This window comes from Aptenodytes forsteri, unplaced genomic scaffold, assembly GCF_000699145.1.
Source record: "Aptenodytes forsteri isolate BGI_AS27 unplaced genomic scaffold, ASM69914v1 Scaffold163, whole genome shotgun sequence".
Classification (NCBI taxonomy): Eukaryota; Metazoa; Chordata; class Aves; order Sphenisciformes; family Spheniscidae; genus Aptenodytes; species Aptenodytes forsteri.
Window position 1 is genome coordinate 859,717 of NW_008795332.1, and position 12,157 is coordinate 871,873.

Here is a 12,157-nt window from a genome sequence, read left to right on the forward strand (position 1 = left end):
GAGCTGTCGTCGCGCAACCTGAGTCTGTGTCTGTAGTGTAATTTTGGCTTGCTAGTAGGGAGGGCGAACGTGTGTGTGTGTCTTGGTCTTCTGTTAACCCGAACGAGGCGTAAAATAACCGGCACAGTGGGCTTGGCTGGCTGAAGCGGGTTGGGGCCGGTACCGTTTGTAGTGGTGTTGCCGGAAGCTGGTGGACCCTTCAGCTGCTGCCGTTCCCTTAGAGGAGGTGAAAGTTCTCGTGAAGCCCCCATCTCTGTAATTGCGAAGGCCTTTCAAAATCCCTGCAGGTGTGCATAGTGTACAGAATTGGATTTATTTTAGAATAAACCGAAGTTGGGAATGAATTTGGAATAAGCCTGAACAGTCTCAGACACAGTGATATGGGAGAGCCTGGTGCCAGAAAAAAAAGGTGCCATAGGATTAGCTGCACTACAGTTGTTACGTGTTAGAGAATTCTCAACATCTAGAATCAGGATGTGCCTGTGTTTCATTGCCTGTTCAATGAGAGCTACAAAATGTTCAGTCTATCAGAAGTAACGCACTGGGAAGATACTGTGAAATTGTGTTCTTCAGAGCTACTTTAAATCTACTGCAAAAAATGTTGCTGATATCTAGAGAATATAGACACTTCATTGCTTAAAAGAAACACTGGAGCCAAAAAGTTATGGTTTGATTAAGAGTGACTAAGGTTTTTTAAAAAAAAAAGAAAAGGTAGATGGATTAAAATGCATGATACTAACCAAGTATTACCTCGGTAGCAAATCATTTATTAATGTAATAGCAGAAGGTACAAAAGCCCTCTCCCCCTCCTCTCCCTCCCCACTCCCTAAAGTTCTGGGTGTATATATATTGCAAGTCTCATGCTATCAGTTGGGTTTTTTTTACACTGATAGTGGCTTTTCAAAGCATACATGTCAAAGTTGTCAGATATTCAGAAATGTGGACAGTAACTATTTAGGATTACATAACGGCTATATTATGAAATTTGTGCACAAAATAAAAGTTTGTGATTGTTGCTTGTAAGATCTTGCTGATTTAAAGTGTATGTATCATAAATATGCCCCTTTGTTTTATTTATCTGACACAATACTTTTGCTGATCTTGGCTGTCTCCAGTTTGCCTTCTAGTAACTTTTTTTTCTGTATTCAGAAATAGATCCATACCTGTTAACTGCTTTTGTAGTAACTTGACTTCTAGAGCCAAAATTTAGAGATTATTTGTCTTGAGGTTTCTAACTGTTGCGTGAAACTTTGTTTATGCATCAAGTTGTTTTATTTTTACTCTTTTAATCAATTTCATACAGGCAAGCAATTGTGAGGAAGACAATTTGAGAATAAGGGATGAAGGTGGCCCTTGGACTTCAGTTTCACAACTGGTTTCTTTGGATATTTGCTCAAATAAGAGGCTCCTGGTGTTTTTTCTATGAAATGCTAAATATGCCATTCCAATAATTTCCCTGCTGCACCATACTAAGTATTTGGAATAGGTTTGTAATGTTATCGATATTAGTATGTGTGTATGTATATATACACATACATATAAATTAATTGGTTTTAATTTTGATGTTAAAATCATCCACTCCTTCAAGTGGTTTTCTGTTCATCATGTTGTGAATGTTGGTGAGGTAAAAATAAATCCTTTTCAGTTTTTGTTAGACAAAAGTCTGAATTGGTAAAAAATTTTCTGCAAAAAGTGTAGGGATTTAATGTATTGTTCACCCATGCAAATGATGGGACTGTGTTCCATGACACTTCAGGAGTGCCTGCCTGACAGACGTGAGTTTTACTCTTGATTCCACTGTGGATGTTTAGTACTTTGAGTAGAGTGCTGCCTCTGTCTGCAGAGGAGGCATAATGACATTGACTTTCACTGTAGTGTTCCGATATCTACTGATGAAAGTGTGCAAGAACTAAGTTTTCTAGTAACTACATTTCAGCCTGTACTAACTGGCTTCAGTGTCTGAGGAAACGGGTTTTCCTGCATTTCTGTGAGGTAATGTAATGAAGTTTTAAATTGTTGTGTAGTCTCCACTACTGTAACAGATTCTGTATTTTAGTCTAAAATAAAAGTGAAACAGACTCATTTTCAAAGCTGTTTTCTGATGAATAATAAGACATATGCACCTTTTATTGTATGCTTTACTACAGATAATTCACTATTTCAAGTTTTGGCCAAACTGTCTGTATTTCCTTTGATTCCAGTGGGCACTTTTTTTAGCTTAGTTCAAACTTTCCCAAAACTTAACACACCTTGTGAATTAAGCCTATAGAGTGATTTGTGAATGGTTAACATTTGGAGGAATGAGGATTTGAAAACCTATTTCGTTACAAAAGGAACTAATTGCTTCCATAGCCATTTATTTTTGAGAGACGTGGTCGTTTCCATAACTTTTGCTTTATTCTGTTATTAGACTACTAGAAAGGTAGCTTAGTTCTCATTTAGGGGTTTTTTTTTTGATGGCTTTTGAATCAGGAATCAACTATACTGTAGACTGTTCAAAACGGTACTGAGCTTAACATAAGTATGGGCAGGGAGTTTATATGTAAGCATAGGCTTGTGCTAGCTGTTTTTAATCATACTGCCAGTTTTGTTTATCTGTTAGAGGCAAATCTAACAGAATGATGTGTTGAACTGAGCTGGAGAGGGTTTTGAGATCACTGTAGATGTAAAAGATGCCATAAATAAAGTGCATTTTGTCCTATTGGAGAAGCTGCAAACAAAATGAAACTTCATGCTGCAACAGAAATATTAACAGAATTTTCTGTTGTGCTGTAGCACCTCTTAGGATCTACATATCAACTCTTTGTTAAACTTCCATCTGAGTCCATGACAGTCACTTATTTATTCTGAGATATCAAAATTTCATGTTTATATGCAGCAATCTCTCATTGTACTCTCCAGTGTGTCTGTGTTTAAACATATTTGAGTGAGTTTAAAAACAAAGAATACAAATCAACCTAAGTAAAAGATTGTTGTTTGATTTATTATTCTATGGACAATCATGCTTCTAGAATTCAGCTTTGTAATTCTCTGGAAACCAAGAGTTTACAAAAGAAGAGCATAAATAAGAGCGATTTAGGAAATGATCTTGTTTGACATGACAAATACTTAAGCAGTAAGTCCATACTTGTTTAATGTTCCATTCAAGGGAAGCTTTGAAAGAAAATGGATGAAACTATCACTTTATGTGGTCAAGCAGATACTTGCAATTTTACCACCAATCTTAAAGCCTATTGCTTTGTGTCATTAATTTCTTTGGTTTTAGTTAGCAGTGATGTGCTTGTGAATTACTGCTGCGAGATAACATCTAGGTCACCAGATTCAGAAAGAGTAAAGTTTTCAACAATTTTTGCTTACTGTAGTGCTGTGATTTATGTGATAAATGTTATGTTAAAGAGCTTTTAAATGTTAGTTCTGTGTAGTGCAGTCAAAGTTTAGAAAAATCTAGTTAGTGCACAAAGTCTTATTTTATATATCCCTTCCATTAAGCTCCAAGCACTCCCTTAAGTATCAAGTGGAAACATTCCCCCAGTCATCCTTTCTATGGTTTAAAGGAGTTTTTTTAAATTTATAAACGTATATGTCTATGTATGTCTGTGATTTTAGTGCATAAATTACATGGAGAAGTGTGTCATTAGGTATATTTTCTGTCACCAGGAGGATGCCTCTGGCAGTGTGTTGTAGAGACCACAAAATAGACTGCATGGATGAGCTGAAAATACACAAGGCTCTATTTTTGTTATTTATTGTGTGTGTTTCTGGAAAAAGCTTTAGTGTAATTGATTTTTAAATCTTTAAAAAACAGTAGTATCTGATTATCTCACTTGAGATAAATATAAAATAATTTAGTCTCCTTCATGATCTTTAAAGGCTGGAGAATTTTTAAGAAAATGGCTGCTTGAATTTAGGAAGAATTGATGCAAAAAACAATGCTACATATTTACATAGTACTGCTTATATTATTATAAGTGTGTTGTAGTTCTGCACAAAATTATCTCAATTGTTGGGGGAGTAGCTTATTTTTTTTTTCTTCTGTTTTTTTAAAATGACTGCGATACTAGAATCTGTTTTCTAGCTGTAGGGAAGCTTACCATACTTCAGGGGCCAGATTTTCAGTGAAGGAGCAGTGCTGTGTGTCACGCTACATAAGGCCATCCAAGGGCACTATTTGTTGACTTTTAAAAGAGAATATAATACTTCACTGTTACAAGAGGTATAAACTGGTAAAAGATTATATGATCAGTTTCTTCCCTGTTCTCAAAGATTATTTAAAGAGGACTGTCTTAGAAATGCCCCTAGACTGTGACATATCTGATTGCAGTTTTTCTTTGGTAGAGCTAGCATTAATTATTGTCGCTGCTGTAATCTGAAGACTAAGGCAAATGTAAACTGAAAGGAGTGAGAGTGATGAAGATTTTTGCCCTAAAACTTCCGTGACCACAGCTGACAGGGTTACATTCCTAGATTAAAATTCTCTTGAATGATGATATGGTTTTGCAATGATGTCTTAAGTTCTCACAGATGGTATAGTAAATACGGAATCCTACAAAATGCAAGGGAGGAGTGTACTGATTTATACAAATACCTGTTTCTTTTCATGTTTTTTCTCTGTATTCCGAGCAGTGATGTATGGAGTATCCATTCTTGGTGTCATGGAGCACTTTTTTTGTTTTAGTTTTAATTTTCATTATGATCTTCTTAACTTTTCTATGTATTTCTGTTTTCAGACACATGCTACAACAGTAATGATTTGTAACGTGTTTTTTCCCAAGGAACCCATGTTGCTGAGCTAACTAAAGAAAATGCAAGGGATCTTTTTTCACACCTTTGTGTGAGTTAAAATGAGAATAATTTGTATCATTCACATGTCTATGAGAATGGTGAATCATACATCAGTGAGTGAATGAAATTAAACAGGTGCAGACTTAGAAGCAGAAACTAATACGACGTTGGCAGACACACAGCTTCGTGTTGTAGTTATATGATGCTTCCCTGCTGCTACTGTATGATGTCAGTAAAATTAAATACTGAATGTGTTTTGTCACCATCTATTCTTGTTTTTTTAAGTTAAATAAGAGCTTTCATAAAACAATTTTTAAAGTAAGTTTCTTTTGAAATCTAATGAGAAACGTTAAATGCATATCACTCTCATATTCACAGGTTACTTCAATGAACACTTTTGTCTGAAGACATAGGGAAGCGATCCACTACTACTAAATTCATACTATGGCCTACATTTGCTGTATAAGACCCTGATGAATAAATGTAATGCAGACACAGAGAATTGATATGATTCTTTTGAGTGTGACTGGATCATCTCCTACAGAAATAGACAGGCAGCTCAACACAGAGCGCTGCTAGGACTTAGTGAACTTAGTGTCCAGTTCTGGCTTGTGCTTTAAAACTAGAAAGCCTTCAGCCAATTTCTTGGATACATAATATCTATGAAAACCTTAAACACTTTGATCTACTTATGCAGGAAGGTTAAGAGAGGACCTATTTATAGACAGGTGCCCAGAGGTGGACTTAAAATTTTACAGGACTTTAACCTAACATTACACTATCCCACAGTCAGGGGTGGAAGCTAAAGCAAGACAAAATGCATTACTTTTTTACAATGAGAGTACCTAACATTGCTATGAGTTGTCTTAGTTCTCGCTACCCCCCAAATGCTTGAGTTTGTATAATACAAATAAAATTGTCTTCGTTCTGAACTACTGTATTGTGCTCTTGGACCTAAAGAATACAAGTTATCTCCGTATGTGCTGAAATATCACGGAGGGTACTGGACATGACTTCTGACTACACATTAATATTTTTTTTTTCTTCACCTTTGGTAATTCTATAAAGAATTGTTATGTGAATTAAAGTAGTTATATTCTCATTGCTTTGGGAAGCAAAGCTTCCTTATGACTGTCTGGTTAACTGTAGAGATAACTTTTTTTCTTTAGAGCATACAGTGGATGTGTCCAAAGTTACTTTGCATTTTAGAGTACCTTTCTGCTTCAGTTTTATGCTACTTGCCTCACCCCAGAAGAGAAGAGGTTAGGGAGACATTTCAACTTGGAGGAAGCTGTTAAAAAATTGGGGGGTTCTTATTAGCCTTTTCAAACTGTAGTGATCTTCCAGGACTGTTTCAGAAATACTTCAGCCATAAATCATATTGTCTCGAAAGCGCTACTGGCCTGCCAGCATTGATGAATAATTGAGTATTGTTATGGTACAGTACCCTGCTGAACAATATTTTGGTTAATTCTACTGGGATTTGATTATGGAACTGCTAACTTCATTCTGTATACAAATAAAATAAAACCTTCTTGTGTATGGGAATATAATCTAAAGATTACTTTTATTTTCTAGATAATGACATTGGGGATTTATGTGAATAAATAAGATAATTCTTCTTTTAACCATTATTCATCAATAAAACATTGCTAGTGGTGCCTGCTTCTCTGATGTGTGTAATCCCCAGATTTTTTCCCGGGTCTTACCTTCCCAAATCGATGCAAGAAAGTTGGGGTGCCGTGGTACTAGCCTCAGCAAAATTACTGCAGTCTCAGTGCTGTTCCTGCTATGGTCCTGCCTATTGCTGAATGTGGTGTTCATTGGCAACCTCATCAGTTCCAGGACCTCTTCAACTAGAGATTTCAGAGTTTGGCTGAAAGTGAAAGACGGGTTCCCTTCTGTCAAGTGCTGCTGTTGTTCAAAATTCTTGTTATTTAACCCCAGCTTTCTACAGATGTTTTCAAGATCACAGGAAGCATGCATCTTGAAAGGAAGAAACTAAGGTGGAAAAGTAGTCATAACAACTCCATGCTGTGGCTTGTTCACTTTCTTTTTTAAGAGCAGATGGGTATAGAAACTGGTTGTCCACTGCTTTTTGGGCTGTGTTTTGTGTACTTGATCTGTTTGTTTGCTTTCAAAGCAATACTGTATGTTCCCTTGATCCCTATTTCTGGTTTTTACTGCTTATCTGCTACACTGACAGCCAGACTTACAGACCTTTAACTCCATCATCCTCTCCACTCGCTACCATGATTTGTGCTGTTTACTCCTAACATTTTGAGGAAAATAAGCTTCTTTGTTTCCCAAAAGAAAGATGCAACAACTCTGAGAACAAGGATGTAGAATTGCTTCTAGATATATATGCCTATGGAGATAATTAGATGTTCTAACAGAGTTGTGATATGCAAGGATCGCTGAGGATCCCTTTCTTCTTGGTGTCCCTCTCTTCCTGGTTCTCATGCTTTCTCTGGTCTGTGTTCACAGTCCATTTTTAATGTGTGGCCATGTCCTAGGGAGTATGAATTCATCCAGAGATGCTAAGATGCCATGACCAAAAGAACGTAATTTTTTTTTCTCCATGGTAAGGCATAAAATGTCCATCTTCTTTCTACTCAGGTGCCTATCCTTAATCCGTTCCTTCTGTCTGGACTAGTGCTAGTGGTGACAGTTTATATTTTAATATTTTGTCTAGGACTAAGTTGTTCTCCATTTCGCTGAATAAGAGCCCTTAGGGAAGTATGGGACAAGGAGGAAGGCCACTTTCTATATATGACAAACTTTCTGTACATTCTAGACGCAAAAAAAGGAGTAATTTCTGATGGGATTTGAGTGAGGCTTGACCAAGATCTGGTTCCTTAGCTCAAGGATCTGAAATGATGCAGGAATGACAAATTATCACTGCTGGGGACTGGTCTTATAGTTTGTATGCAGTCCTTAACCTAGGTAACTTGTCAATTCATGTCACTTCAGGTCAACAAAAGCTCTTCCTCCACTTAGCAAAGAGAAGCTTGATCAGGAATGTCCTGCTGTTGCATCTGTACATAAGTCATAAGCCCCACAAATTCAAGGCAGTGACCTATGTTGGGTTTGTAAGGAAGCCTGCTGCCCTGTCAAATGAGAGGGAAGTTGACAAACATGTATCCTAACTGCTGAGACTTCTGTCTTCCCAATGGAGTGGATGCAACTGCTAGGGACTTGAACAGTGGTTCTCTGCACAACATGCAGGGATGCTCAGAATAACAAGGTGAATCTTGCCATTTAAGTACGCCACTGTTTGGGTTTTGTTTGTTTGTTGTAATGTTTGATTTCTGACCTATGTCTGACTTGCATCAGCTCACAGGTTCTGAATCATTTTGTAGCTTTGTTCACTGAGTAGAAGAAATGTCCTGCCAAAGCAATCTTTCTACAGGTGGCTGCGATCATATCACTTCTGTTAATCACCTTTTAGTCCTTATTTCCCTCATCAGATACGAGCATATAAAACGTCTTTTCCCCTGCTTTTACATAACAACTGTAAAAACTCAAATGAAGTCTGGTTTACCCATTTTAATCTATGACACATTGGTAACTTACAGAACATGTTTAGCAATTCTGATAACCTGATTCTGAATGCTCTGTGAGAGTTTTTGACCGTTTTCTAAATCAGACCTAATGTTAGTCAAGTCAGGAAGCTGTCTGTCTTGTTTCTCTGCTGGAAAGAAGCTCCATTTGTGAATGAATGTTAGTTTTAAGTGACAGTCAGCTGATATAGCTCCAGTTCTTCCTTGTAGGCTTTTTATCATATTCCTATCTGTTGATTTTGTTTCTAGAGTGCCTGAATTTTCATAATTTGATTCAAATTGTTCATATGTCCCATTACAGCATGTAACATAAGACATAAATAGAAAAAAAAAATCCACTAGTATGTTGTGATACATTGGACATGCTTCCTGCATCAGAAGTCAATGGATGATGTTGAGATCTGTTTGTTCAATTGGAAAAGCAGGTATGGTGGCAATATTATATGTTTAGACTTCTGCATTAATAAGAACAAGAATAGCAATAAAAGTCTGAAGATTCTTGGGCACTTGATTAGGGGCCCAGTCTTGGAAATGTAAGGTGATGGCTGCTACAGATAGACACTCACAAGGGGACAAGTGTGTGTGTGCTTTTTATAATACTCTATGAAAAATTGGTAAAGTGCTTTTCTTTAGATCTTGTTTTGAAATGTATACTTTTCTCTAAAGCCTCTTGGAACATCCTTTCCCAGTGTATCAGGCAAGTTTGAGTACCCATGGCTTTGCATTAGGTTAGAATTTAAATGTCAAATCATTCTAGCTAGGAAATCACTGCTGCATCAGGTGAGCTTCAAAGTTCACATTATGGTTTATTAAAAAAAAAATTAAAAGCACAAAAGGAAATTAAAAAAAAAATTGAAAGTCCATGGGTGGCTCAAACACTTTTCCTTCAAATGCTGCCTCAAATGTTGACACAAATCCATTATTATCTGGGAACCTGTGACACACTGGGTAAATAGTTTGGAATTGAGTCCACACTTAAATGTTTCCTTTCACTAGGTTTTCCTTGTTTTGTGATGTGAATATTGAAAGATTGATTTTTACTTCTTTTAAATAATTATTGAGATTATTTTCTAAGAAGCTAAATGTTTAAACAGAAATGTCACCGGTGCAGTATATTCATCTCCTCTGAAATAAATTTGACATATCTAGACGTAAGGAATGGTTTTTTTTATATATTTTTGTGTGTGTGTGTATGCACACACACACATACGCGCATGTGGCTTTTCTTTAGCGGGTTTTTCAAATTTCATGAAGTACCTTCCAAAAATAATTCTTGGGCAATTTAACAGTGCAGTTCCCTGCAAGTATCGATGTAGTATCTGGCTTGAAGACCTACTAAAGGTTCTGAAGCTTTTAACTTGCCTAGTGACTATAAAATTAATATTTTGGGGGGAGGGTGGGGGTATTGTTCTGCAGTTCTTACCAGGGAGTGAAATTGCGAAGTTCCTTTTAGGACATAGACTGTCCCAGGGAACCTGTGATGTATTATGAGCAATTGAATTGTGAATGTTCCAGATGGATAATTCAAATTACAGAAATGCAAGAAATGGGTAGATTAAGACTCCACTTTTTGTATTATATCAAGTATTTATACCAACTGTTTTGTTGTAACACACCTTAAACAGATCAATGTGGTGATTTAACTTCAACATGTGCAAGCATTTATTTTTGAAATGGAAAACTTTGTATTCATTCTCAGTTGTAAATCTTCTCATTTTTCTTTCAGATTACTCTTTACATCAGTAGAAATGGACAGCAGCAGTTTCATTCAGTTTGATGTGCCCGAGTACAGCAACACTGTTCTAAGCCAGTTAAATGAACTCCGCTTGCAAGGAAAGCTATGTGACATAATTGTGCATATTCAGGGTCAGCCATTTCGAGCCCATAAAGCTGTCTTAGCTGCCAGTTCTCCGTATTTCCGTGACCATTCAGCATTAAGCACCATGAGTGGCTTATCAATATCAGTTATTAAAAATCCCAATGTTTTTGAACAGTTGCTTTCTTTTTGTTACACTGGAAGGATGTCCTTACAGCTGAAGGATGTTGTTAGTTTTCTAACTGCAGCTAGCTTTCTACAGATGCAGTGCGTCATTGATAAATGCACACAGATACTGGAGAGTATTCATTCAAAGATCAGTGTTGGTGATGTTGACTCTGTCACTGTTGGTGCTGAAGAAAATTCAGAAAATCGCAATGGAGTTAAAGACAGCAGCTACTTTGCCAATCCTATTGAGGTATCTCCCCCCTATTGCTCTCAGGTGCGACAGTCAACAGCAGGCAGCGATCTTAGGATGGAAACTACTCCAGGCAAAAATCTACGTAGTCGTCTGCAAGAAGAAGGGCATTCAGATCGAGGAAGCAGTGGGAGTATCTCTGAATATGAGATCCAGATTGAAGGTGATCATGAGCAAGGAGACCTGATAGTAAGGGAAAGCCAGATTGCAGAGGTGAAAGTTAAAATGGAAAAGTCTGACAGGCCAAGCTGCTCTGATAGCTCTTCCCTTGGTGATGATGGATATCATACTGAAATGGTGGATGGAGAGCAAGTGGTGGCAGTAAATGTTGGTTCATATGGGTCTGTCTTACAACATGTTTATTCGTTTACCCATGCCTCATCACAGGCTACAGGTGTGTCTGAAACCTTCGGAAGCCTGAGCAATACGAGTCCTTCAAGGTCAATGCTGAGCTGTTTCAGAGGGGGTCGTGCACGCCAAAAACGGGTATCCACTGGTCACTTGCATAGTGATGTTCAGGGCTTGGTGCAAGGGGCTGACAGTGAATCCATGGTGAGTAACCCAGGATATGAAAATAGTCCACGGGAAAGAAATGCAAGAGGTCATTGGTATCCATACAGTGAGAGGCTAATTTGTATTTACTGTGGAAAGTCTTTCAACCAGAAAGGGAGCCTTGATCGACACATGCGATTGCACATGGGAATAACTCCTTTCGTGTGCAAGTTTTGTGGGAAGAAATATACCCGCAAGGACCAACTTGAATATCATATTCGTGGTCACACAGATGACAAGCCCTTTCGCTGTGAGATCTGTGGAAAATGTTTTCCTTTCCAGGGTACACTAAACCAGCATTTGCGAAAAAATCACCCTGGGGTAACAGAAGTAAGAAACAGGGTAGAGTCTCCAGACAGAACAGAAGCATTTGTGGAACAGAAAGTAGATAATGATGCTTCAGCTTCTGAAGCTATGGATTCTAGTATGGAAATTCATGCAATGTCTAACACATCTGATTAAAATACTACATTCTAAGTGCAACACAAACAAGCACATTACTAATGTATTTTTTAAATCTTTTATTTTAGTACTCTTCAGTACAAGTATAACAGCCTTTTAATTTTCCTGACCTTCTGGAAATCAGTTTGAAATGGTTTCTGGAGAAGACTACATTAAGTATTCTTTGTTTTTGAAGGAGGCTGGGTTGTTTGGGGTTTTTTTACTTTTGAAGATGCTCAAAATATAAAAGACAGTGTGCTGGGGAAAGGATAGGAAGAGTCTGCTAAAGTATTCCTACTGGTTGATCTGGCAAGACACAAATTCCAGTGGAGAAAGATATTAGAATAAGATTGGCAGCTCTGCTGGATACGCCAAGAAGCTGTAATCTCCCTTATTTTATTTCCTAAATCCTGTTGCTGATAATGAGTTACACAGCAGTGGGGGGACAGAATATTATAGCTTTGATTCCTTCCGTGTGTCATGATGAAATCTGTTTGCTTTTACTAACTGTTTTTGGTAGTCTGTTTATATATATAAATTTGCTTTATATATATATAAAATGCTTTCACTTTTCCTATTTTGTTT

General features: G+C 37.3%; 1 protein-coding gene across 1 annotated transcript; it reads left to right on the forward strand.

The window, feature by feature from the left end:
* Positions 1-8,402: 8,402 nt before the first annotated feature.
* ZBTB34 (zinc finger and BTB domain containing 34) lies at positions 8,403-12,068 on the forward strand. The gene is made up of 2 exons (XM_009280097.2): positions 8,403-8,770; positions 10,072-12,068. Exons 1-2 carry the CDS (start codon positions 8,730-8,732, stop codon positions 11,591-11,593), a joined length of 1,563 nt encoding a protein of 520 aa, XP_009278372.1. The 5' UTR covers positions 8,403-8,729; the 3' UTR covers positions 11,594-12,068.
* Positions 12,069-12,157: the final 89 nt, after the last annotated feature.